At 47.7% G+C, this 27,988-nt stretch overlaps 1 protein-coding gene across 1 annotated transcript in view; it reads right to left on the bottom strand.

Annotated features, from left to right (window-relative positions):
- ITGA9 (integrin subunit alpha 9) overlaps nucleotides 1-27,988 on the bottom strand; it is a 508,591-nt gene that overhangs the window by 279,409 nt on the left and 201,194 nt on the right. The window contains 2 exon segments of the mRNA XM_066585284.1: nucleotides 22,420-22,580; nucleotides 24,814-24,968. Of these exon segments, the coding sequence (XP_066441381.1) occupies nucleotides 22,420-22,580; nucleotides 24,814-24,968 (316 nt within the window).

Raw genomic sequence — 27,988 nt, 5'->3', positions numbered from 1 at the left:
TAGTTTTTTCAGATATTGTTCCTCGATTATTAGGGTCATGGCTGAGGTCTGTATATAGGGAGAGAATTCGGAGAAGGGTTACCCGGTGGTAGAGCTCATGCCAGGGGTGGGTTCTTACTTTTTAGACATGCTGATTTGGAAGGTTTGGTCCAGGCTTCCATAGGAATGTTATAGTATACTTGTCAGAGATTGGGTTGGATATTTTTATTATGGATTTGTGCAGATGATTGAGGAGGCTGCGGGTGTTGGGGGGGCCATGTCATTAGTGGATGCCATGGCCTGGTGGGGGATTGTTGCCCGCATTAGGCGGGTGGGCAGGTAAACTTGGGGAGAGTTTGGTGGTGGTAAAGACAGAGTTTACTGCAAGTGTTCTGGTTATTATTGGTTATATTTCTCCCCAAATGTTTGTAACCCCGTTAATAAACACTGCGGCCTTCTTTATCCAGTATTGGTGTCTGTGTCGGTTATTTAGAAGAGTTTGGTAAGATTCCATGTTCGAGTTTCCACAATAAAGGCACAGATTATATCAACACGGCGTCTTTCCTTTTTAGCGGTGGAAAAAGGTTTGCAGATGACATGGACCTGCATCGGTTCTGGTGCGGCTTCAGTCCCTGGCGGAGGACTTAATGTAGATTGGTTGAAGGAAGAAGGGGTGTTAGTGCCCTACCCCACAGCCTCTCTTTTCGCCGTTCGGAAAGTCTCTGGTCAATCTAGATGTGCAGTTGAATGAAGTCTTCCAGGTTGTCAAGAGTCTCCACTCTGGCAAGTTCATCCTTTACCGACTCAAATGGCTCTGTTGTGCAGCTGGATTCCATGTGGTAACAATCGCCCAACGACGAAATTCTGCTGTATATTCTGCAATGGAACGTCGCCCCTGTAGTTTATGTAACCTCCCTTCGGCCGTGGCACAGCAGTTCAGATCATCAACAACTTGACCCATAGCTGTCATGAATGAATCAAGGCTGTCAAGCAGATTACTAGTAGTCTCTATGTACGAAGAGGCCTATGCGAGCACCTCATGAGTGAGAAGGTTAAAGATAAAAATCATCTTCTTCCTGTCACTGGTAAACAAGGTGGGCTGCACCTGCAAATATATCCGGCATTGATTTAGGAAACCTAGGTATTGGTGATGATCTCCAGCAAATTTTGGTGGAAATGGCATGCAGATGTCTGGCCCTGAATTGCGCATCTCCAGGAGTTGCCTCTGTCACTTCTCAATCTCCCGTTGCATAGCAGCAACCCTTTCGTGGTAGGAGGCACAGAACTCTTGGAGCTCTGTGACCTGTTTCCTGAGCGTGGCTACTATGGACTCCATTTTAAGAGGCATGATTATCTTGTCGCATCTTACTGATGCTGGATTGGAGCCGCAGGTGTAGTCGTCGAGCCGGTCATGGGAGAGTAGTCAGAATAGCTGGGAGTCATTATCAGAAAGTAACATTATGCGGTACAAATGGATGAGACAGAAGCGTAGTTAATGGAAGCTAAAGGTCAGCAGCAGGAGGTATTGGTATGCTTGTAGAAGAGCAGGAGGAACAGGAGCTTGATCACAGTGGTGGAAACAATAATCACATACTGAAGGAGTGGCAGGGCTAGGCTTATATAGGAAGTGCCATCAGAAACAGGGGCAAGGTCAGGACTAGGAGGCAGGAACTAGGTAATTGATAAATACAGAACAAGGCTAGGTTTCAAGAAGGGAACTGTCCCAAGTCCTGGATAGCCTAGCGGAGAGGGCTGCCCACTGGAACACAAGAGGTTGTGAAATCGAGCCCTGACACCCCAACTTTTCCAGATCCATTTGCAACCGTATTCTGTCCTCTCTTGTGTTCATTTCTTTACATAGTTTTGTATAATCTGCAAGTATTGATATTTTACAGTGCAATTCTTCTGCCAGGTAATTAATAAATATACTAAAAAGAATAGGGCCCCAATCCTGCCCCCTGTGGTAGCCTACTAGTAATGGTGACCTCTCAAATGCTGCCCCTGTGGTACTCCACTAGTAACCCCTCCAATACTGCCCCCTGTGGTACACCACTAGTAACAATGACCCCTCCAATACTGCCCCCTGTAGTACCCTACTAGTAATGGTGACCTAATCAGAGTATGTACCATTTATAACCTCCCTCTGCTTTCTATCACTGACCAGTTACTTACCCCCTTACACACATTCTCCCACAGACTAAGCATTTTCACTTTATATACCAACCTGCTATGCGGCACAATATCAAACAATTTGGAAAAGTCCAGATACACAAGATCCAGTGACTCCCCGGTCCGTCTAGAACTTACCTCCTCATAGAAGCTGATCAGATTGGTTTGACAGGAGTGATATTTCATAAACCCATGCTGATACAGAGTTATACAGCTATTTTCCTTGAGATATTCCAGAATGGCATCTCAACCCTTCAAACATTTTACCCACAATAGAAGTCAGACTTACCAGCCTGTAGTTTCCAGGTTCACTTTTCAAACTTTTTTGAATTACTGCACCACATTCCAATCCAGTGGAACAATTTGAGAGGAAGTAAAACATGTGGGATGGGGCGCAACACTTCTAGTCCACAAATGATCAAAAAAGGGAATTACCTGGTGGTTCTTTATTAATATCAAAAAATAGCCAGGGTCTTCACAGTGCGACGGCAGACTCTTCTGCACACACCTCCCGCACTTCACAGCCATTTCAGAAAAGGGGTCTGCGTCCCCGAAATGCGTTAACCTGGCTATTAATGGCTTTGTGTACTGTATAGGTTTGTATGTATATTCAAAGCTGTTTGTAATTACAGAAGCAAAGAATAAAGCTGCTTCCTACTTATCCTAGGTACATTTAATAGGGACAGGCGGCCACTTTGGATGCACAAAGCTCTATCCTCTTGTCAGGCAAGGTAGGGAGGAGCAGGGAAGGAAGAGAATCATGTGCCACATTCAGGCGCATGGCAGACGGTTCAGGTGCAGGAGTTGTCAAAGAGAGTCAGCACTGAAGGATTCCAAACTTTCTTGGTGCTACAAGCACCATAATGAAGGAATATCTGCAGTGCCACAAGTAGTGTGTAGGGACTGTGTAAGCAAGCAGAGGTGCTGTTGGGGAGCGGCCAGAGGAGGTACAACAGTCAGCAGAGAAGTTACTGCTGCCGGAGTGAAACAGGAAAGGGCAGCAGGAGCCTGCATTAATGGAGGTGAAAAGGCCATTTGGAGAGGGCAATATTACCACGCAGAGTGGCCGGAGACTGCCTAAAGGTGCAGGAAGAGATGAAGAGAGTCTGCGCTACAGCCGCAGCCTGGTGGAGGTATCCTAGCTGCTTCACAAATCTAAAGAAACCGTGGTAGAGTCTCCTTCCAACCTTGCAGCAGCCTGGGCCGGTGGTGTTGATCATACTTCTTTCTCTGCTTATTCCACAGCGCTGCGCACATTGTTTCCATCACTCAGTCAGCCCCGATGCCCTGTGGTGCTATCGTTGGCTATCTCAAATGCCAGCACACTGGGCTCAATTGCATATCAAGCCCATTAAATGTATCAGTATGGTTTTTCTGAAATGTGGGAGGAAATCTGCAAACAAGGGGGTAAGATTCACACTCCGGGGAGATGTTGCCCCGGGTTAGATTCAAATCCTGCACTGCAAGCACAGTACTGCAGTGTTGTAATGAAAACTGTATCTATCTAAATACGCTACCAGGCAACAACAAATGTAGGCAACGACGAATCACATTGATTAATACACTGGATACAATACTTTAATCATAGCTTATCAGTAGGAATAGACTGATGAATTATCCCTAGGGGTCTAAATGAAATCACATATAGTACTGCTGGGTTAACAGTACAGAATGTGGTCATTAGTCTAGCATAAAGGTCATTTATTATTTATCTACTGTCCATTATAACGCACTTCAGACTCAAGGGGGTTTTATTGGAGATGTAGTATGTCTATCTCTGTGTGCTTGGTAGAATGTAATGAAGGAACGTCCTACGTGTAACATAGTATCTGTGAGCTTCTGTGGTCGGAGGCCGACAGCCATCCCATCATTTGTAGCACCTACTAAAACCCTCCCTGATGCCCTCCAACCACAGGAACAACCATCATGTTGGCTTTATTTAGTGGTTTCTAGGATATTGAGGCCTGAGGTTTGTCTGCTCAAATCAAAGCAGAAGAGGAAGCTTAGTGGTCAAAAGGAAACCATCATTAAACTCAAGCACAGCTCCTTCTGAAGTACGTTCCTGCTCCTCGTCTGGAACGTTCATGTCAAGCCTCCCAGCTCCATGTAATGTAAGGAGCTGTAAGACCTGCTGACATGTACGGACCGCGGACAGGATACATACATATATATATATTATTTTATATATATATATATATATATACACACATACACATACACGGTAGGGAGCCGTGAGACCTGTTGACATGTATGGACCGCGGACAGGATACACACACATATATATGTGCGTGTGTGTGTATCCTGGCTGCGATCTGTACATGTCAGCAGGCCTCACAGCTCCCTACTGTGTGTGTGTATATATGTACGGACCGGAGACATGATATATATATTATATATACACACACACACACGGTAAAGAGCAGTATAACCTGCTGACATGTACGGACCGCGGACAGGATACATATGTACAGTGTGTATATATATATATATATATATATATATATATATATATATATATATATATATATATACACACATATACACACACACACTAAGGAGCTGTAAGACCTGCTGATATGTACGGACCGCGGACAGGATACAGATCCCCAACACACAGCAGGACTATAAGATCCCTGTAATGTAAGGAGCTGTAAGACCTGCTGACATGTAAGGCCTGCAGACAGGATACATAACCCCAACACACAGCAGGACTATAAGATCCCAGTAATGTAAAGAGCTGTAAGACCTGCTGACATGTACGGACCGCAGACAGGATACATAACCCCAACACACAGCAGGACTATAAGATCTCTGTAATGTAAGGAGCTGTCAGACCTGCTCACATATACTGACTGCGGACAGGATACATAACCCCAACACACAGCAGGTCTATAAGATCCCTGTAAGGTAAGGAGCTGTAAGACCTGCTGACATGTACGGACCGCGGACAGGATACATAACCCCAACACACAGCAGGACTCTAAGATCCCTGTAATGTAAGGAGCTGTAAGACATGCTGACATGTACGGACCACCGACAGGATACAGATCCCCAACACACAGCAGGACTATAAGATCCCTGTAATGTAAGGAGCTGTAAGACCTGCTGACATGTACGGACCGACAGACAGGATACAGATCCCCAACACACAGCAGGACTATAAGATCCCTGTAATGTAAGGAGCTATAAGACCTGCTGACATGTACGGACCGCCGACAGGATACATAACCCCAACACACAGCAGGACTATAAGATCCCTGTAATGTAAGGGGCTGTAAGACCTGCTGACATGTACGGACTGCGGACAGGATACATAACCCCAACACACAGCAGGACTATAAGATCCCTGTAATGTAAGGAGCTGTAAGACCTGCTGACATGTACGGACCGCCGACAGGATACATAACCCCAACACACAGCAGGACTATGAGATCCCTGTAATGTAAGGGGCTGTAAGACCTGCTGACATGTACGGACTGCGGACAGGATACATAACCCCAACACACAGCAGGACTATGAGATCCCTGTAATGTAAGGAGCTGCAAGACCTGCTGACATGTATGGACCGCAGACAGGATACATAACCCCAACACACAGCTGGACTATAAGATCCCTGTAATGTAAGGAGCTGTAAGACCTGCTGACATGTACGGACCGTAGACAGGATACAGACCCCCAACACACAGCAGGACTATAAGATCCCTATAATGTAAGGAGCTGTAAGACCTGCTGACATGTACGGACCGCAGACAGGATACATAACCCCAACACACAGCAGGACTATAAGATCCCTGTAATGTAAGGGGCTGTAAGACCTGCTGACATGTACGGACTGCGGACAGGATACATAACCCCAACACACAGCAGGACTATGAGATCCCTGTAATGTAAGGAGCTGCAAGACCTGCTGACATGTATGGACCGCAGACAGGATACATAACCCCAACACACAGCTGGACTATAAGATCCCTGTAATGTAAGGAGCTGTAAGACCTGCTGACATGTACGGACCGTAGACAGGATACAGACCCCCAACACACAGCAGGACTATAAGATCCCTATAATGTAAGGAGCTGTAAGACCTGCTGACATGTACGGACCGCAGACAGGATACATAACCCCAACACACAGCAGGACTATAAGATCCCTGTAATGTAAGGAGCTGTAAGACCTGCTGGCATGTACGGACCGCGGATAGGATACATAACCCCAACACACAGCAGGACTATAAGATCCCTGTAAGGTAAAGAGCTGTAAGACCTGCTGACATGTACGGACCGCAGACAGGATACAAAACCCCAACACACAGCAGGACTATAAGATCCCTATAATGTAAGGAGCTGTAAGACCTGCTGACCTGTACGGACCGCAGACAGGATACAAAACCCCAACACACAGCAGGACTATAAGATCCCTATAATGTAAGGAGCTGTAAGACCTGCTGACATGTACAGACCGCAGACAGGATACAGATCCCCAACACACAGCAGGACTATAAGATCCCTGTAATGTAAGGAGCTGTAAGACCTGCTGACATGTACGGACCGCAGACAGTATACATATATATATACACACAAGGTAAGGAGCTGTGAGATCTGCTGACATGTACGGACCACAGACAGGATACATTTTATATATATACCGTATATACCGGCGTATAAGACGACCCCCCAACTTTCACCTTATACGCCGGGAATACAGCGGAGCAAAAAAAAAAAAATCATTACTCACTTCCCCCGGCGTTCTGCGGCGCTGCTGCAGGCTGTCGCTCCCTCCTGGTCCCCGGCAGAGCATTGCTTTCTGCACGCAGGGCTTGAAATCCCTGCCTCCAGAAAACACACGTGCCTTCAGCCAATCACAGCCATTCAATGATGTCATTGAATGGCTGTGATTGGCTGACGGCGTGCGTTAGCTAATCACAGTATTAGCTTTCTGGAGGCGGGGATTTCAAGCCCTGCGTCCAGAAAGCAATGCTCTGCCGGGGACCAGGAGGGAGCGACAGCCTGCAGCAGCGCCGCAGAACGCCGGGGGAGGTGAGTAACGATTTTTGTTTTTTTGACACTTTCTTTTTTTTGTATTACCGGCGTATAAGACGACCCCCGACTTCAGAGCAGATTTTTCGGGGTTCAAAAGTCGTCTTATACGCCAGTATATACGGTATCGGTATATATATATATATATATATATATATATATATATATATATACCGGGGCTTCAGCTTCTATATGTTAAAGTATTTAATAAAGGTTAGCTTTAAAGAGATATTCTTCTTCTTTCTGGGTGAATTCGGATTACTGTCTCTGGATATCCCAGGTAGCCTTACCGCCATGTAATATGGAGGGCGCCGGACTCAGGGCCATAAAACTACTTGCATTGAAGACCCTGTTTTTATAAACATGTAAGGGCCAATGCCACAAACTAATTTTTACCGCGGTTCCCGCAGCGTACGTTCGCGGCAGTATTCCGCAGCAATTAGGTTCTATTAACCCCTTGAGTGGCACGCCCGGAAATTTTCCGGGACGAGCTCCACTGCTCATAGCGACATAGCCCGGAAGATTTCTGGGCTATGTATCACTATGGGAGCTGCAGAGCACAATGCCACAAGCTGTGACAGTGTGCTCTGCCTGCACAGACCCACACAGAACAAAGCAAGGGCTTTGAAAAACCAGCGGAAGATATTGCCGATATGTCGGCAACCTCCTGCTTTGTTTACAGGTTGCCATAGAGACCATCGGCTTGTCAGAAGCAAGCGGATGGTCTCTGTGGCAGGGAGAGCTGGTTGTTAGCTGTCAGAGGACAGCTAGGTACTAGCTCTTACAGCAGAGATCAGAGAAAACCTCCGATCTCTGCTGTGTTAACCCTTTACATGCTGCAGTCTATGTGACTGCAGCATGTAAAGGGCTGTCACTGCAGCATGTAAAGGGCTGTCACCATCGGACCCCCGGAATGTGATAAGGGGTCCTGATGGGTCCCTGTGGAAGTCCCCTAAAGGGACAAAAAATAAAATAAAAATAAAAAAAATAATAAAAAAAAAATAATAAAAACACTTATCTCCCTTTACTTTGTAAAAAATCAAAAATACACTCACACATGTGGTATCCCTGCATCGTAATGACCCAGAGAAGGAAGTTAATGCATTATTTAACCCCTTAATGACATGGCCCCTTTTTTTCTTTTTTCCCCATTTCTTTTTTTCCTCCCCCCTGTTTAAAAAATCACAACTTGTCCCGCAAAAAACAAGCCCTTATATGGCCATGTCAATGGAAAAATGGAAAAGGTATGGCTCTTCAGACGCAACTGCAAAACTAGTTGAAATTCAATGATTAGACCATTTTAAAAAACCTGCCCTGGTGGGCACGACAGGGTGGTAGGAAACCGGCCACTCAAGGGGTTAAACCTAACCTGCCAAAGCCGACATGCGGAATTTTATCTGCCGCAGGAAATAAATCGTGCAGTGTTCTATTTCCCGTGGATTTACGCCACGGGATCTCTCCATTAATATTGTATTAATGAACACTGCCAGAAAACGTGCGCTTTTCCGCGATCGCTAGCGGGCGCATTTGTTTACCACCACGATACTCCTACGGTGACATTGCGCTACGGCCGTGGGCAAAAGCCCTAAGGCACTCACATAATTGTCGCCATTATTACTCTACAGGTCAAACAAGTAGAATGTATAAGCCAAGTAAAACACAAGCCGAAACAAGACACTTTTCACAAATTCCTTTTTTTGAGCTCAACTGTCCAAAAATAGAGATGAAATGCCAAGTTAAAAGCCTAAAGGCCGTGGGCACATTTGGGGGGCAGTCTTTCACCTAATTGCATGCATTTTGAGCTGCAATCACTTTTTGCAGTAAGTTAAACACACTCGCTGTCAGAACACATCGTCTCCCCTGTCGGGAGTTGTCGGGATGGAATGAGACTGTCTGTGATTGTCACATTGATAGAAGGGATTACAATATCACAGCAAAAGCATCATTATGTCAGGACTAGGGCCCGGAATACTGGAGGTCCCGGAAAAAACCCGCAACCCCTGTCCCTACCTACTTCCCCCCCCCTGGGCTAACCCCAGGGCGACAACTGGGCGACGGTCCCTACACTCACTAGGGAAGGGGAACACGGGGACAGGGGAACAGAGACACTGGAACAAACAACACCGAGGCGAGTCAGACTTTCCAGGTCGGCAATGAGAGGGTACAAGAGGGTCAGGCAAAGGCAACGCCAGGTCCAACGTGAGGTAGGGAGTCAAAACAAAGTACACGGGTGTAGCAGGAAGACCAAACTAACACTGGCACTGGAATGCAGACAACAAGCAGGTTTAAATGCTGTCAGAGTCTAACAGCAACAGAATATCACACAGGCGGAGCTGGGGAACAACCCTAAGCCCTGCAAGATAGGTGAGGCTCAGGATGCCAGCCTGTTGCCATGGCGCCTGGGCCACGGCGCCAGCCAGCGCCCGTAGTGTCCCTAACAACCCGGCAACGAGGAGGAGCGCAGCGGCCAGGGGAGGTAACCAGGACCAGGGCTCCCCTGCTCCACACGTCAGCCGTTTGCGTGACAGGACCAGCGGTAAAGACACATTTATTGTGGAGAACTGACCTCTTCTCCCTGTTGTACCGCCTCTAGCTTGGATACAAGATGTGATATGGGTGGGCGTGGAGGCTCTAGTACCCTGTTGTACCGCCTCTAGCTTGGATACAAGATGTGATTTGGGTGGGCATGGAGGCTCTAGTACCCTGTTGTACCGCCTCTAGCTTGGATACAAGATGTGAAATGGAGGGGGGGGGGGGGGCATGGAGGCTTTTGTACCCTGTTGTATCGCCTCTAGCTTGGATACAAGATGTGATTTGGGTGGGCATGGAGGCTCTAGTACCCTGTTGTACCGCCTCTAGCTTGGATACAAGATGTGAAATGGAGGGGGGGGGGGGGCATGGAGGCTTTTGTACCCTGTTGTATCGCCTCTAGCTTGGATACAAGATGTGATATATTGGGCATGGATCGTGTGCGGCTGAGCATTATCCTGTTGGAAAATGACTCTCGGAAGCTTTCCTATAAGAGGAACACACGTGGCTGCAGGATGTCCTGAACATATCACTGAGCCGTCATACATCCACTGGTCCCAACACCTCCTAACAGTCTGGTCAGATGCTTCTCTCTACTCGTGGTCTGTAGGGGGCGTCATGAGCCTGTTTCCCTTGTGTGCCCCCATCCACTGGTCCCAACACATCCATACCGTCCAGTCAGACGCTCCTCTCTACTGGTGGTCTGTAGGGGACGCCCTGGGCCAGTTTCCCTTGTGTGCCCTCACACATCCACTGGTCCCAACATCTCCTAATAGTCTGGTCAGACGATTTTCTTTACAGGTGGTCTGTAGGGAGCGTCCTGAGCCAGGTCACCTTGTGTGACCTAACACATCCACTGGTCCCAACACCTCCTAATAGTCTGGTCAGATGCTCCTCTCTACTGGTGGTCTGTAGGGGGTGTCCTGAGCTTGTTTGCCTTGTGTGCCCCCATCCACTGGTCCCAACACATCCATACAGTCCGGTCAGATGCTGCTCTCTACTGGTGGTATGTAGGGGCGTCCTGAGCCCGTTCACCTTGTGTGCCCCCATCCACTGGTCCCAACACATCCATACAGTCCGGTCAGATGCTGCTCTCTACTGGTGGTCTGTAGGGGCGTCCTGAGCCTGGTCACCTTGTGTGCCCTCACACATCTACTGATCCCAACACCTCCTATCAGTTTGGTCAGACGCTCCTCTCTACTGGTGGTCTTTAGGGGGTGTCCTGAGCCCGGTCACCTTATAAAATCATAGAATGGTGGGGTTGGTAGGGACCCCCAGGGTCATCTGGTCCAACCCCCAGCTAAGTGCAGGATTTACTAAATCATCCCAGACAGATATTTGTCCAGCCTTTGTTTGAACACTTCCATTGAAGTAGAACTCACCACCTCCTGTGCTAACCTGGTCTACTCATTGATCCCCCTCACCGTGTAATATCTAATCTTTGTCTTCCCCCTTTTAATGTCATCCCATTGCTTCTAGTCTTTCCTTGTGCAGATGAGAATAGTGCTGACCCCTTTGCACTGTGACAGCCCTTCAGATATTTGTAGACTGCTATTACGTCTCCTCTCAGCCTTTTTTTGGCAAGCTAAACATTCCCAGATCTTTTACCCGTTCTTCATGCGACATGATTTGCAGACCGCTCAACATCTTCGTAACTCTTCTCTGAACTTGCTCCAGTTTGTCTATGTCTTTTTTAAAGTGGGGTGCCCAGAACTGGACACGGTATTCCAGATGAGGTCTGACTAAGGCAGAGTAGAGGGGGATAATGACCTCACGTGATCTAGACTCTATGCTTCTCTTAATACATCCCAGAATTGTGTTTGCCTTTTTTGGCTGCTGCATCACATTGTTGACTCATGTTCAGTCTATGATCTATTAGTATACCCAAGTCTTTTTCAGATGTGCTGCTGCTTAGCTCAATTCTTCCCATTCTGTATGTGCTTTCTTCATTGTTCTTGCATTTCTCCTTGTTAAATACCATTCTGCTAGTCACCGCCCACTGTCCAAGCTTTTATGGATCTTATTGAATACTCTCTCTCTCTCTTCTCTAGTGTTAGCTATCCCTCCTAGCTTTGTGTTATCTGCAAATTTGATCCGTTTCCAATCAATTTCCTCCTCCAGATCATTTATAGTTGAACAACACTGAGCCTAGGACAGAGCCTTGTGGTTCCCACTTGATACATTCTCCCACTTGGATGTGCAGCCATTTATGACCACTCTTTGAGTACGATGACTCAGCCAGTTGTGAATCCACCTAACAGTTGCCTTGTCAATCCCATATTTGACATTTTTTCAGTAAGTATAGTATGAGATACTTTGTCAAATGCTTTACTAAAGTCAAGATATACTATATCCACCGCATTTCTCTGATCAACCCAGTCAGTAGAGATGAGCGAACGTGCTCGCCACGCCCCTTTTTCGCCCGAATACCGCGATTTTCGAGTACTTCCGTACTCGGGCGAAAAAATTCGGGGGTCGCCGTGGCGGCGCGGGGGGTTGCAGCGGGGAGTGGGGGGGAGAGGGAGAGAGAGAGGGCTCCCCCCTGTTCCCCGCTGCTACCCCCCACGCCTCTCCCCGCCCCCCGGCGCACCCGAGAACTTTTCACCCGAGTAGTGAAGTACTCGAAAATCGCGGTCTTCGGGCGAAAAAGGGGCGGGGCCGAGCACGTTCGCTCATCTCTACCAGTCAGTGATGCTGTCATAGAAGGAAATTAGATTAGTCTGGCATGACTTGTTTGTTACAAACCCATGCTGGCTCTGGTTAGTTACTCCATTTGTATCCAAGTACTTGCATACATGCTGTTTAATAATTTGTTCAAGGATCCTTCCCGGTATAGAAGTCAGGCTCACAGGCCTGTAGTTTCCTGGGTCCACCTTCTTCCCTTTTTTGAAGATAGAGACAACATTTGCCCTTTTCCAATCTTCTGGGGCTTCTCCTGTTCTCCAGGAGTTTTCAAAGATTATGGCAAGTGATTCAGCAATTACGTCCGGTGCTTCCTTTAGTATCCTAGGATGTAATTCATCTGGACCTTGAGACTTGAATTCATTTGTTAACTAAGTGTTCCCTTCCCATTCCTCTGCTTACAGATAGCCTGCATTCTTTTATTCCCCCAATAGCACAGGGAAGTTGATGTTCAATCTACTTTCTTAGAAAAAACTGATAGAAAATAGGAATTTAAAAGTTCGGCCTTCTCACCATCATTTTTAACCAATTCACCATTTTTATCTTGTAAGCATTCTATAGCATCTTTGAATGCTTCCCATTCTTCCTTCTTTTAGGGATTGATAACAATTGTGCTTTGAGAATCTCATTTCGCAATATTTCCCAACCTTCTTGGACTGTTGTTCTCTCCTTGTATTCTTACCCAAACAGTTTCTACAGAACTCCCAGCTCTGAAGCTTGAATATCGGTGGAGATGAATGCTTTCCGAAACATATAACACAACACCTCCTGCCCTTTTATTAGGTCTGTTTCTTTTAAATAAGTTGTATCCTTCAAGCCTTGTAACCAATCATGTGTATCATCCCACCAAGTTTCTGTGATGCCAATGACATCATATTTCTCTTCCTGTGTTAGGAGCTGCAATTCTCCTTGTTTGTTTCCCAGGCTCTGTGCATCTGTGTAGAAACATTTTAGTTTGTGATCGGGGTCTCTTGCTCCTCTACTTGCCTTCTAAATTTTTTGGCTTTGTTCTTTTTTTCCACTTCTAATATCAAGGTTCTCAAATCTATTAAATAGCTGTATATTTTACCTGGCCTTTCACTTCCCTTACCATATTGTTCTAGTTTAAAGCTCCCCTAATGAGGGAAGCAAGGCGCCCACCAAATATATGCTTACCTGTCTGTAAGGTACAACCCGTCTCTAGCAAGCAGTCCATCACATAGGTAATTCACTCCATGTTCTTGGAATCCAAATCTTTGCTGACGGCACCATCGACGTAGCCAGTTGTTCACTTCTAGAATTTTGTTCCATCTTATTCCATGGCCATCCACTAGGAGGATGGATGAGAAGACCACCTGTGCTCCTAGTTCCTTCACCTTCTTTCCAAGGTCTTCAAAGTCTCTGCAGGTAGTTGCAAGGTCCTTCTTTGCAATGTCATTTGTCCCTACATGTATTAGTATTAATGGGTGGTGTTCTGTAGGACTGAAGAGTCTTCACAGCCTATCAGACACATCTTTGATTTGTGCCCCTGGAAGACAGTGGCCTCTGTTCCTCTCAACAGGGAATCCCCCAAAACCACCACTCTCCTCTTCTTCACAACAGCACTTCTTTTTCTCCATTCAAGAGGACTCTGTGCACTTCCTACACAGTTCTTTGTGGGCAGAGTCATTTCTAGTTGTACCTCTTTCTCCTCTGCTCTGTTCTTTGTGGGCAGAGTCATTTTTAGTTGTACCTGTTTCTCCTCTGCTCTGTTCTTTGTTGGTAGAGTCATTTCTTGCTGGACCCCCTTCTCCTTCTGCTCAGGAACCAGTATCGGGTCCCGCTGTGTGAGAAACTGGTACCGGTTCCCGAGCAGTATGGGTTGTGGATGATTCCTGATCCTCCTACTTCTTTGGGTTACATGCTTTCATTCCTCTGCTTCTGCAGGTACACTGGACATTTCTTTTCCTTAAACATTTTGAAGACTTTCTTCCATTCTGTCAAGGAAATCTTCATCTTCATTAATACGTTACAATGTAGCTATTCTCTCCTGAAGACTTTGCACCTTTTCCTCCAGTAGAGTTACAAGCTTGTATTTCTGGCCAGTGAAGCTTAGCTTTTCCTCTGGTAGGTCTGTAAACATATAGCATACGCTGCAGCTCACCAAATGGCTCCTCTCCTTTTCCATGTTGTCAGTTGATGTCACGTCCAAACTTCTAAAAGTCAAGAATTGTAGTGAAGATACCTAACCTGTAAGATACTATATAATAGTGATGTCCTCCTAGACCCGGCTAATCCCAGCAATCTTTCTGCTTACAGTGATTCTTTGCTCTTCCCAGAATGCACAGGGAATGTGAAAATGATCTTCCTGCAACTCCACAATCTGGTTGTCTGCCCTCACACATCCACTAGTCCCAACACCTCCTAACAGTCATGTCAGACGCTCCTCCCTACTGGTGGTCTGTAGGGGGCGTCCTAAGCACAGTCACCTTGGCTGCCCCCATCCACTGGTCCCAACACCTCCTAACAGTCTGGTCAGACACTCCTCTCTAATGGTGGTCTGTAGAGGTGTCCGGTTGCCTAGTCACCTTGTGCGCCCCTATCCACTGGTCCCAACACCCCTTAACAGTCTGGTGAGACGCTCCTCTCTATTGGTGGTTTGTAGGGGGCGTCCTGAGCCTGGTCACCTTGTTTGCCCCCATCCACTGGTCCCAACACCTCCTAACAGTCTGGTCAGACACTCCTCTCTACTGGTGGTCTGTAGTGGTGTCCGGTTGCCTGGTCACCTTCTGTGCCCCTATGCACTGGTCCCAACATGTTAGTTCACATGTGGCGGATGTGCTGCGGATTTTCTGCAGTGTAATACAGAAGCAGAAATTTTGAGAAATGCCCTTCGCATGTTACTGAAAAAATCCTCAGAGGAAATCAACCTGCGGCGCAGATTACAAGTCCTGCGATGCCAATTAATGCTACAGATTTTCAGTATGGATTTTACCTCTACAAATGAAGGGTAAATCTGTATCAAAACCCACAAGATAATCCGAGCCACCATTCACGTGCTGCATGCAGATAATCTGCTAGGTGTGCGCATGGCCCAGCCCTAAGCATACTCCTCGCCATCAGTAATTGCACCAACCCACCTTCATTTCTTCTTTACTCGATTTGCCTGTCGAAATTGCTTAAAAAAGCACAACAAGCGCCGTTCTCCAATAATAATGGGGCTTGCAGAGACGTAACTAAAAACTGTTGAACCTGTTAGGACATTTTTGCTATACTCTTGTGCATACAGTGCAAGGGACAGCTTCCTCTGTGTTCTTACCACTACTGACACTGAACACTAAAGTTCGGTGCAACATCGGAATTGGGCCATGTGTTGTCTGTATACAGTAATTCCACGGCCCCATTACAGCCTATGAGGTCAGACACATGTATTCCTATGGTCCACTTGAAAATAACGTATGCTCTATTCCTATGCATTTCATGGATGAGGTGTTGTGGCACCACTGCTGACCCACATCATAGGCCCCTCACAGACTAAGCCAGAAGCCCGCTGCACACTGAGGAGGGGCAAGCACCCCGAAACAGCTGTCTGTGCATGGAGTCTGGCTTGGTTTAATGTTCCCAATGCTTGATAAGACTTGCTAGAAGGTTACTTTGACATGAAGGAATGCTGCCATTTGATGGATGAGAATTAGGACATGTGATACCCCTGAATGTGCATTGTCCATCTATATCGGAAAGCACAAGGACAAGCGTCTGTTCTCTTCCACATGAGTTCTCAGTCGCAACTCATATTTATGGCGATGTGTATCTAGCCTTAAGATTGCCATATAGATCCGATAAAAGGCAGACAGCACTTGGCCAATCACTCATCAATTAGAATGTTCGATGATCTGCTCCTAAACATGCCAGACTACACCGACAGCCACATTTATACAAATCGTAACAAGTAATCGGCTGTGCTTGGCAGACAATGACAGAGCCACAACAATGCTTACTGAACTGGACTAAATGCTGCAATCCTGTCCTTTCTGCTCTTCCTGTCTCTATGAATCCCTTCTGGTTGGGTCTAAAAACACAGGACCAATATTGCATAAAAACGCACCAACAACCAGACAAATGAAAACAGCGAATAATGTATCATCTCTATATTTACTATACTCCACCTAACACATGCTGTCTAGAGATGAGTGAGCATTGTCCTTAGCGAGTATCTCCCCACTCGGGATCAAAGGTTCGGGTGACAGCGCAGGTGACAGGTGAGTTGCAGCGGTGAGCAGGGGGGAGAGAGGGAGGGAGAGAGGGAGGGAGAGAGGGAGGGAGAGATCTCCCCTCTGCTCCTCCCCACTTTCGCCCGCCGTCGACAGCCGAATCTTTGCTCCCGAGCGGGCAGGTACTCGATAAGGGCAGTGGTCGATCGAGTATTGTCCTTAGCGAGTATGCTTGCTCATCTCTAATGCTGTCTGATCACAAGGAAATAAGAATTTGAAAGTATCAATATTTCTTCATATTAGTATCAGCTGAATATTCTGATTGGTTTCTTGTGGCACATGTGGGGGAGTTTAATGAATACTTTATCCATAACAATGTGGTGTCTCCACCCGGCGTGGGAGGAGGCGAGAAAAGGCAATATTCTGCTACAAACAGTAACACATTTCTATCACATGCGCCGTTCACAAGAATCATCTTAACCCCTTAACGACCAGCCCATAGTGTTTTTACGTCCTCCCGAAGTGGGCTCTATTCTCTGAGGACGTAAAAACATGCTTCCTGCAGAGAATAGTGCCCCTCGGACTGTGGACGTGACAGCTCCATGCTGTCGGTGTCCGCAGGTAGCTGACAGCATGGAGCTGTCATCCCGGGCTGTTCGGGCACCCCCCCGGCATTGCGATCGGCGCTATGCAATGGATAGCGCCGATCGCAAAAAAAGTAAATAAAAGTACACAAAAGTTAAAGATTCAGCTGCTCTGATGGATCGGATCCATCGGAGCAGCTGAAATTACTCACCCAGGTCCAGCACGCTGCTCCCCGCTCTCCTGCCGCTCCGGGGCCCGAAGCCGGTCTTCTGCGCATGCGCGCCAGGCGGCATTACGTCAGCCGCATGCGCAGAAGGCCCGGCGGCGCGGGAGATTTAAAATCTCCTGGCTCCCGGCTCCTGTAGGTAGCCGGGAGGCAGGAGATGTCAGCGGGGACTGCGGTGAGCGGTCCCCGGTACCGCGATCGCCGTTATCCAATGGTTAGCGGCGATCGCGAAAAAGTTAAAAAAAAGTTTAAAAAAAGTCAGTTTCACCTCCCCTCATGGATCCGATCCATGAGGGGAGGTGAAAATACTCACCCCCAGTCCTCAGCGGTGTCCCGATGTCCCGGGACCCGAATCCCCGTCTGCGCATGCGCGCCCGATGATTGACATCGGGCGCGTGCACAGACGGGCTCGAGCCCCGGGGAATTTAAAATCCCTCTGCTCCTGACTGCCATGTGTAGCCAGGAGCAAAGAGATTATACCGGGGACATGATCACTGTCATCCAATGGATGACAGTGATCATGTAAAGTGAAAAAAAAGTGTAAAAAAGTAAAAAAAAAAAAAGTAAAAAAAAGTTTTGAAAAGTTTAAAAAGCGTACGTTTCATCTCCCCTCATGGATCATATCCGTGAGGGAGGATGAAAGTACGTACCTAAGGCCCCCAGATTTATCCGCGGACCTTACCACAGCTGCACACGCGCCCGTCGCCAAAATGGCGGGCGCATGCGCAAAAGCTGTGGATTGCCAGGATAATTTAAATTCTCCCTGCTCCTGGCTACAAAACGTAGCCAAGAGCATGGAGATTTAATGGGGGTCCGCGGTGAGCGGTTCCTGGTCACATGTTCGCCATTATCCAATAATGGCGATCACGTAAAAGTAAAAAAAAAAATTTGAAGTTTCATCTCCCCTCACTGATGCGATCGGTGAGAGGAGATGAATCTTTTTACCGGAGGCCTGCGTATTTGAATCCCGACGCGATCTTCCTCCGTGGACCTTCCCGAATTCTGCACATGCGATTGCCGGCAAAAAGCCGGACACATGCGCAGGAGTCAGGGAGCCCAGGAAACTTAAAATCTCCTTGCTCCCAGCGACCAACGGTCACAGAGAGCCTGGAGCAGTGACCGGTGGCCTCGTTGAGCGGTCCCCGATCACGTGATAAAAAGGTAGCGATCTACCTTAGGCCGGTCTCACATGACCGGATAGGAATTACGGATTCTGCATGCTTCTGATCCACGGTATTACGCAGATCAATCGCATTGGATTACACAATTTCGCTCACATTAGCGGGTCGGAATTGCGTAATCCATTTGCAGAAAAGAGAACGCAGCATGTTCTATTTTACTGCGGATATCAGCAACATAGAGCCCATTGTGCTCCATGGTCGCGGATATACCCGCAGCCCATACGCAACTACATTGTGTACGGGCTGTGGGTACCCGCGTCATCGCTAAGCGATGGTGCGGGAAATACAAACAAAGGTGTACTGTGCATGACCGCCTGTGTGAGTAGGCAGTTATGCGCAGTACATTACGCAGCCGTACGCAGGGTCACAGCCGGGCTCACAGATGGGATCCGCTGTGGGCCTCCGCAAGCGGATTCCGCCTGCACCCCCGTGAGCCCGGCGTTATTTAGACCGCTACCTGTGATACGTATTTTACAAGAAGCCCCGGGAACGTTCGCCTTCCTGCAGTTCCAGGAGCACCTTGTTGAGCGCCTTCTATGTGAGACCGCCGCACCTCATCAAGCTTACGGAGACTCACAGAGCGCCACTTTTTACACCCCATACCCGCCACTGAGGTCATGAAATACCCCCAAAAAGCATGAGAGGAGGGGGGGGATACCCGGTTTTATTGCCCCATGGGCCCATTCCAACCAGCCTCCGTAATTACCCCTGTCTTCGGAAATACTACACAGTTCACATTTTTACTTTTATCTAAGATTTGCGAATGCCAAAAAGGGCGCGGAGTGTGTGTGAGCGGGGAATTTTTAGGGAGTCAATCTTTATTCTGTACAAATAAGCAATGGGGCCTGGAATTTATTCAGTTGTGCCCTAAAATCCAACAGGTGTTCCGTCCTTTATAGGCCTTGCCATGCGTTCTGTAAGTAGATTAGGGCCACAATGGGTATGTTTCTGAACTCGGGACAAACGGGGGTATCCATTTTGGGGTGAACGTCTTCATTTCTATGTACACTGTACAAAAAAACTGTTTTTAAATTGAAAAAATTGCCAAAAAAATTGAAAATCGTAACTTTTTCCTTCTGCTTTGCTTAGATTCATTCAAATACTGTGTGGTCAAAATACGCAGTACACCCCTAGATGAATTCGTTAAGGGGTCTAGTTTTCAAAATGGGGTCATTTGAGGGGGTTCTTTATAGTTTTGGCCGCTCAATGGCTCTATAAGTGGGCAATGGGGCCTGAAATTTATTCAGTGGTACCCTGAAATCCAACGGGTATTCCTTTCATTGTAGGCCTAGCCATGGGTCCTGTAAGTCTATTAGGGCCACAATGAGTATGTTTCTGAACACGGGACAAACAGGGGTATCCATTTTGGGGTGAAAGCCTTCATTTATATGTGTGCTGTACAAAAAAAAACTGTTTTTAAATTGACACAATAGCCCAAAAAATGAAAATCCTATTTTTTTCCTTTTGCTTTGCTTGAATTTATTCAAAAACTGTGGGGTCAAAATATGCAGTACATCCCTAGATAAATTCGTTAAGGGGTCTAGTTTTCAAAATGGGGTCATTTGTGGGGGTTCTGTATGGTTTTGGGCGCTCAAGAACTCTACAAGTGGGCAATGGGGCCTAAAAGGACTTCAAGCAAAATCTATGTTCTGAAAGCCACCGAATACTCCTTTTATTTTGGGCCCCGTTGTGCATGCGGACATAAGATTAGGGCCACAATGGGTATATTTCTGAAAACAGTACAAACAGGGGTATCCATTTTGGGGTGCAAGTCTTCCTTCATATGTGTGCTGTACAAAAAAAGCTGTTTTTAAAATGACAGAATTGCCAAAAAAACAAAAATCCACATTTTTTCCTTTTGCTTTGCTTGAATTTATTCAAAAACTGTGGGGTCAAAATACGCAGTACACCCCTAGATAAATTCGTTAAGGAGTCTAGTTTTCAAAATGGGGTCATTTGTGGGGGTTCTCTATGGTTTTGGGCGCTCAAGAACTCTACAAGTGGGCAATGGGGCCTAAAAGGACTTCAAGCAAAATTTGTGTTCCGAAAGCCACCGGTCGCTCCTTTCATTTTGGGCTCCGTTGTGTATCCAGACATAAGATTAGGGCCACAATGGGTATGTCTCTGAACACGGGACAAACAGGGGTATCCATTTTTGGGTGCAAGTCTTCCTTCATATGTGTGCTGTACAAAAAAAGCTGTTTTTAAAATTACAGAATTGCCAAAAAAACGAAAATCACAATTTTTTCCTTTTGCTTGGTTTGAATTCATTCAAAAACTGTGGGGTCAAAATATGCAGTACACCCCTAGATAAATTCCTTAAGGGGTCTAGTTTTCAAAATGGGGTTATTTGTGGGGGTTTTCTATGGTTTTGGGCGCTCAAGAACTCTACATGTGTGCTATGGGGCCTAAAAGGACTTCAAGCAAAATTTCTGTTTTGAAAGACACTGACTACTCCTTTCATTTTGGGCCCCGTTGTGGACTCAGATATAACATTAGGGCCACAATGGGTATATTTCTGAACACGGGAGAAACAGGGGTATCCATTTTGGTGTGTAAATCCTGATTTTCATGTAAACTATAGGAAAAAAATATGTCTTTAAAATGACAGATTTGCAAAAATATGAAATTTTACTTTTTCTCCTCTAAATTGAATTAATTCCTGAAAAAAAACTGTGGGGTCAAAATACTCATGACACCCCTCAGTGAATACACTAAGGGGTGTAGTTTTTAAAATGAGGTCATTTGGGGGGGTATCTATTATTCTGACACTCATGAGCCTTTCCAATCTTGGCTTGGTATAGGAAAACAAAGTGTTCCTCAAAATGCTAAAAAGTAATGTTAAATTTGTACGTCTCCTAAATAGTTAAAAAAAAACGAAAGTTTTTCCAATGTGCGCCCAAAATAAAGTAAACGGGTGGAAATATAAATCTTAGCAAAAATTTCTATATGATGTTTGCACATATTTAAGATATTGCAGTTGGAAATGTGAAAAAATGACGATTTTTTCAAAATTTTCCCAATTTTGGCGCTTTTAATAAATAAACACAATTTCTATCGGTCTATTTTTTCCGCCTAAATGAAGCACAACATGTGGCGAAAAAACAATGTCAGAATCGCTTGGATATGCAAAACCTTTCTGGTGTTTTTCCATGTTAAAGTGACACATGTCAGATTTGCAAAATTTGGCCTGGTCATTAAGGCGTAAACAGGCTTGGTCACTAAGGGGTTAATGTCCCACACGATGATGAGGAGAAGTAACATTCTTTCTGCATATGATATTTACACACCCGATGTTACATGAAATTCTCAGGAAGTTTAAATATTAAGCAGTTGAAAGTATAACTGCAACTTCAACAAACTTTTGACATGGCAGAGGGACGATCGGTGGAGGTCTGGATGCTGAGACCCCCACCAATCAGTAGAAGTGCTGACTCTGACTCCTATTAGAAGGCAAGCTCATAGACCCTAAATGGAGCCCATCTCAGTGGTCAGCCAGCGCTTCTGCTGGATCGCTGTAGCAATCGGTGGGGGTCTCAGCACCCAGACCCTCATTGGGCAAAACCTTTGACATGTCCCTATGCCATATCAAGGTTTATTAAAATGTTGTTACTCTTGAAGCTAAAAAAAACAACAATACTAAAAACAGGGGTGAGCACAATTTTATAAAAATCAGGCACCAGACGACTCTAGGAGACAATATGGCTGAAACGGACAGAACATTCTAAACCAAGGGCCACCCTGGTTCTTTGTCCAGCCTCGCAATCATACATACATGTAGTACTTCTAGATTCTGATGCACAATTCACCCGCATGATAGTGAATGTCTAGTGTAAGATGTTGGAGCACTCCATGTAACGACCTACCTTCACATGTGCCAGATAGCGGTCACACTTCTGCCCCATGTGGGTGAGCCGGAGCTTCTCTCCGATGTGTGCAACGGTCTCCCCGGATGAGACCAGGAACACCCGGGGCTGATGACCACTTTCCCGCTTCACAACATCAGCAGTTAGGTTATATATCAAGTCTGTAAGATAAAGCCAACGGTGGGAAGTATTAGTCTTTGTCTGGGACACAAGCTCGGTGTTTGCAGCTTACAGGAGTAAATTCTGGACATTTTACGGATAAAATCCTAATGTGCTCCACAGACATGAGATACTGTTACACGTATGTATATGACTTCCAGACATGAGATACTTATCTGTACCTACTGTTACACGTATGTATAACATAACATAGTTCGTAAGGCCGAATGAAGACAATGTCCACCTAGTTCAGCCTGTTATCCTCCTGTGTTGATCCAGAGGAAGGCAAAAAAAACCCCAAGAGCAGAAGCCAATTAGCCCTTTTGGGGGAAAATTCCTTCCCGACTCCCTAATGGCAATCAGACTGTTCCCTGGATCAACCCCTAATAGTTCCTACCTGCCTGTATACCCGGATTAACAATTAACCTAAGATTTATAACCTGTAATATCCTTCTGCTCCAGAAAGACATCAAGTCCCCTTTTAAACTCCTCTATGGATTCTGCCATCACCACTTCCTCAGGCAGAGAGTTCCACAGTCTAACTGCTCTTACAATAAAGAATCCCCTTCTATGTTGGTGATGAAACCTGCTTTCCTCTAGACGTAGCGGATGTCCTCTTGTTACCGTCGTGGTCCTGGGTGTAAACAGATCGCGGGAGAGATCCATGTATTGTCCCCTCATGTATTTATACATGGTTATTTGGTCGCCTCTTAGCCGTCTTTTTTCCAGGGTAAATGATCCCAGTTTTGGTGCCTCTCTGGGTATTCCAGTCCCGTCATTCCATGTATTAGTTTAGTTGCCCTTCTTTGTACCCCTCCAGCGCTGTAACATACTTCCTGAGCACCGGTGACCAGAATTGTACGCAGTATTCCATGTGAGGCCTGACAAGTGCCTTATATAATGGGAGGATAATGTTCTCATCCTTCGCCCCTATACCTCTTTTAATGCACCCCAAAACTTTATTAGCTTTCGCAGCAGCTGACTGGCATTGATTGCCCCAGTTAAGTCTACAGCCCACTAGTACCCCCAGGTCTTTTCCCTAGTGGTACCCCATTAAGTGAATATTGGTGACATCCGTTTCTCCTGCCCATGTGCATAGTCTTACAGTTTTCAACATTGACCTTCATTTGCCATTTCCTCCCCCAGCCCCCGGCTTATCCAGGTCCGTTTGCAGCCGCACATTGTCCTCCGTTGCATTAATTATATTGTATAATTTTGTGTCATCTGCAAATATTGATATTTTGCTGTGCAGCCCCTCTATCAGGTCATTAATAAATATGTTGAACAGAGTGGGGCCTAATACTGAACCCTGTGGCCCCCACTAGCGACTGTGGTCCAATCAGAGTATAAGCCATTTATTACCACCCTCTGCTTTCTATCATTGAGCCAATTTTTTAACCCACTTACACACGTTTTCACCCAATCCGAGCTTCTCATTTTGTATATTAGCCTATGATGTGGCACGGTGTCAAAGGCTTTAGAGAAGTCCAGATATACAAGATCAATAGATTCTCCCTGGTCCAGCCTAGAGCTTACTTCATCGTAGAAACTGATCAGATTTGTCTGCCATGAGCGACCCTTCATGAATCCATGCTGGTGAGGAGTTATTCCCTTGTTCTCCTTGAGGTACTCATCGATGGCGTCTCTCAGAATCCCCTCGAAAATTTTTCCCGTTACTGAAGTGAGACTTACCGGCCTGTAGTTACCAGGCTCACTTTTGGTCCCCTTTTTGTAAATTGGAACCACGTTGGCAATGCGCCAATCCAATGGTACTACACCGGTCTGATAGTGTCTAGATATATTAGATATAGCGGCCTGGCTATCTCATCACTTAGTTCCCTTAGTACCTTTGGGTGTATTCCATCTGGGCCTGGTGATTTATCGATTTTAATCTTCTTTAATCGGTTCCGCACTTCCTCCTGCGTTAGGTATGACATATTTTGCGAGGGGTTCATTTTATTCCCCTGCATCTCGTGTGGCATTTCCTTTTCGTTTGTGAATACGCTTGAAAAGAAACTACAAGCCCGACGGACAGCGCTCTACAGAAGCGGGACAATGCCGCGGCGTCACGGGCTTCAGGGAGTTTCATCCCAATGCAGTTTGCCAACATGTACTAAAAGTAGTCAATGTCACTCTATAAAAATGTAGAGAAAGCAACTTCAATTTTCCTTTTAAAAGTCATGAAAATATCACTTATAAGAATCAATATCAACAGCGAATACAAATACTGCTTACCTATTTCACCAGGAACCTGTTTGCCACCAAATCGGAAGCAGACGGTGACATTAACACAGTTGACATTCTGTGTCCCATCGTGGCACTGCGGAGCGGTGATGTTGATGGTGGTCGGCAGGATTATCGTGGCGTCCACAGTGATAACCGGTCTTGTTCTGAAGAGAGAAGCAGGTATATGTCTGTGTATACAAGAGACTCGATAGTAATAGCGCACAACAGCCTACAGAGACACCCTAAACCATGGCACCACACAGGAGTGGCCGCTCTTACTTCTGGTAGAGATGTTATACTTTCCGTATCTTCTACACATTCTCAGTGCTGTAATTATACTGTAGCCACAGGCTGATAAGAGCATGAGTTTATTGTCCAGCTTCTTCCATGGATGGATGCGGTGTCTGAAGCCAACAAGTCTCACCCGTCTGACAATGCAGATGGGGTCAGATACTATATACAACATACATTATAGATTTACAAGACATAAAGCCTGACTTGGATTTCATTGCTGTAAATAACTTTCATGCATGCAACAAAGTCAGGAGGCGGCGATGCGACAACAGTAGAGCGCGTGGACGGGTAGAATACACCAGAGTGGGGGGACTAGTAGAATCCCCCAGAGCGGGGGGGACTGGTAGAATCCCCCAGAGCGGGGGGGACTGGTAGAATCCCCCAGAGCGGGGGGACTGGTAGAACACACCAGAGCGGGGGGACTGGTAGAACACACCAGAGCGGGGGGACTGGTAGAACACACCAGAGCGGGGGGACTGGTAGAACACACCAGAGCGGGGGGACTGGTAGAACACACCAGAGCGGGGGGACTGGTAGAACACACTAGAGCGGGGGGACTGGTAGAACACACTAGAGCGGGGGGACTGGTAGAACACACTAGAGCGGGGGGACTGGTAGAACACACCAGAGCGGGGGGACTGGTAGAACACACCAGAGCGGGGGGGACCGGTAGAACACACCAGAGCGGGGGGGACTGGTAGAACACACCAGAGCGGGGGGGACTGGTAGAACACACCAGAGCGGGGGGGGACTGGTAGAACACACCAGAGCGGGGGGGACTGGTAGAACACACCAGAGCAGGGGGACTGGTAGAACACACCAGAGCGGGGGGGGGACTGGTAGAATACCCCAGAGTGGGAGTACTGGTAGAACACACAAGAGCGGGGGGATTGGTAGAATACCCCCGAGTGGGAGTACTGGTAGAACACACAAGAGCGGGGGGACTGGTAGAATCCCCCAGAGCGGGGGGACTGGTAGAATCCCCCAGAGCGGGGGGACTGGTAGAACACACCAGAGCGGGGGGGACTGGTAGAACACACCAGAGCGGGGGGGGGGACTGGTAGAATACCCCAGAGTGGGAGTACTGGTAGAACACACAAGAGCGGGGGGATTGGTAGAATACCCCCGAGTGGGAGTACTGGTAGAACACACAAGAGCGGGGGGACTGGTAGAATCCCCCAGAGCGGGGGGACTGGTAGAATCCCCCAGAGCGGGGGGACTGGTAGAATCCCCCAGAGCGGGGGGACTGGTAGAATCCCCCAGAGCGGGGGGACTGGTAGAACACACCAGAGCGGGGGGGCTGGTAGAATCCCCCAGAGGGGGGGGGACTGGTAGAACACACCAGAGCGGGGGGACTGGTAGAACACACTAGAGCGGGGGGACTGGTAGAACACACTACAGCGGGGGGACTGGTAGAACACACTAGAGCGGGGGGACTGGTAGAACACACTAGAGCGGGGGGACTGGTAGAATCCCCCAGAGCGGGGGGACTGGTAGAATCCCCCAGAGCGGGGGGACTGGTAGAACACACCAGAGCGGGGGGGCTGGTAGAATCCCCCAGAGGGGGGGGGACTGGTAGAACACACCAGAGCGGGGGGACTGGTAGAACACACTAGAGCGGGGGGACTGGTAGAACACACTACAGCGGGGGGACTGGTAGAACACACTAGAGCGGGGGGACTGGTAGAACACACTAGAGCGGGGGGACTGGTAGAACACACCAGAGCGGGGGGGGACTGGTAGAACACACCAGAGCGGGGGGGACTGGTAAAACACACCAGAGCGGGGGGGACTGGTAGAACACACCAGAGCGGGGGGGACTGGTAGAACACACCAGAGCGGGGGGGACTGGTAGAACACACCAGAGCGGGGGGGACTGGTAGAACACACCAGAGCGGGGGGGACTGGTAGAACACACCAGAGCGGGGGGGACTGGTAGAACACACCAGAGCGGGGGGGACTGGTAGAACACACCAGAGCGGGGGGGACTGGTAGAACACACCAGAGCGGGGGGACTGGTAGAACACACCAGAGCGGGGGGGGGGGGGGGGACTGGTAGAATACCCCAGAGTGGGAGTACTGGTAGAACACACAAGAGCGGGGGGACTGGTAGAATCCCCCAGATCGGGGGGACTGGTAGAATCCCCCAGAGCGGGAGTACTGGTAGAACACACAAGAGCGGGGGGACTGGTAGAATCCCCCAGAGCGGGGGGACTGGTAGAATCCCCCAGAGCGGGGGGACTGGTAGAATCCCCCAGAGCGGGGGGACTGGTAGAATCCCCCAGAGGGGGGGGGACTGGTAGAACACACCAGAGCGGGGGGACTGGTAGAACACACCAGAGCGGGGGGACTGGTAGAACACACCAGAGCGGGGGGACTGGTAGAACACACCAGAGCGGGGGGACTGGTAGAACACACCAGAGCGGGGGGACTGGTAGAACACACTAGAGCGGGGGGACTGGTAGAACACACTAGAGCGGGGGGACTGGTAGAACACACCAGAGCGGGGGGACTGGTAGAACACACTAGAGCGGGGGGACTGGTAGAACACACTAGAGCGGGGGGACTGGTAGAACACACTAGAGCGGGGGGACTGGTAGAACACACTAGAGCGGGGGGACTGGTAGAACACACCAGAGCGGGGGGACTGGTAGAACACACCAGAGCGGGGGGGACTGGTAGAACACACCAGAGCGGGGGGGACTGGTAGAACACACCAGAGCGGGGGGGACTGGTAGAACACACCAGAGCGGGGGGGACTGGTAGAACACACCAGAGCGGGGGGGACTGGTAGAACACACCAGAGCGGGGGGACTGGTAGAACACACCAGAGCGGGGGGGACTGGTAGAACACACCAGAGCGGGGGGGACTGGTAGAACACACCAGAGC

This window comes from Eleutherodactylus coqui, chromosome 12 (genome assembly GCF_035609145.1).
Source record: "Eleutherodactylus coqui strain aEleCoq1 chromosome 12, aEleCoq1.hap1, whole genome shotgun sequence".
NCBI classification, from domain to species: Eukaryota; Metazoa; Chordata; class Amphibia; order Anura; family Eleutherodactylidae; genus Eleutherodactylus; species Eleutherodactylus coqui.
Note: the sequence above shows the minus strand (reverse complement) of the source record. Positions and strands in the feature narration are given on the sequence as shown.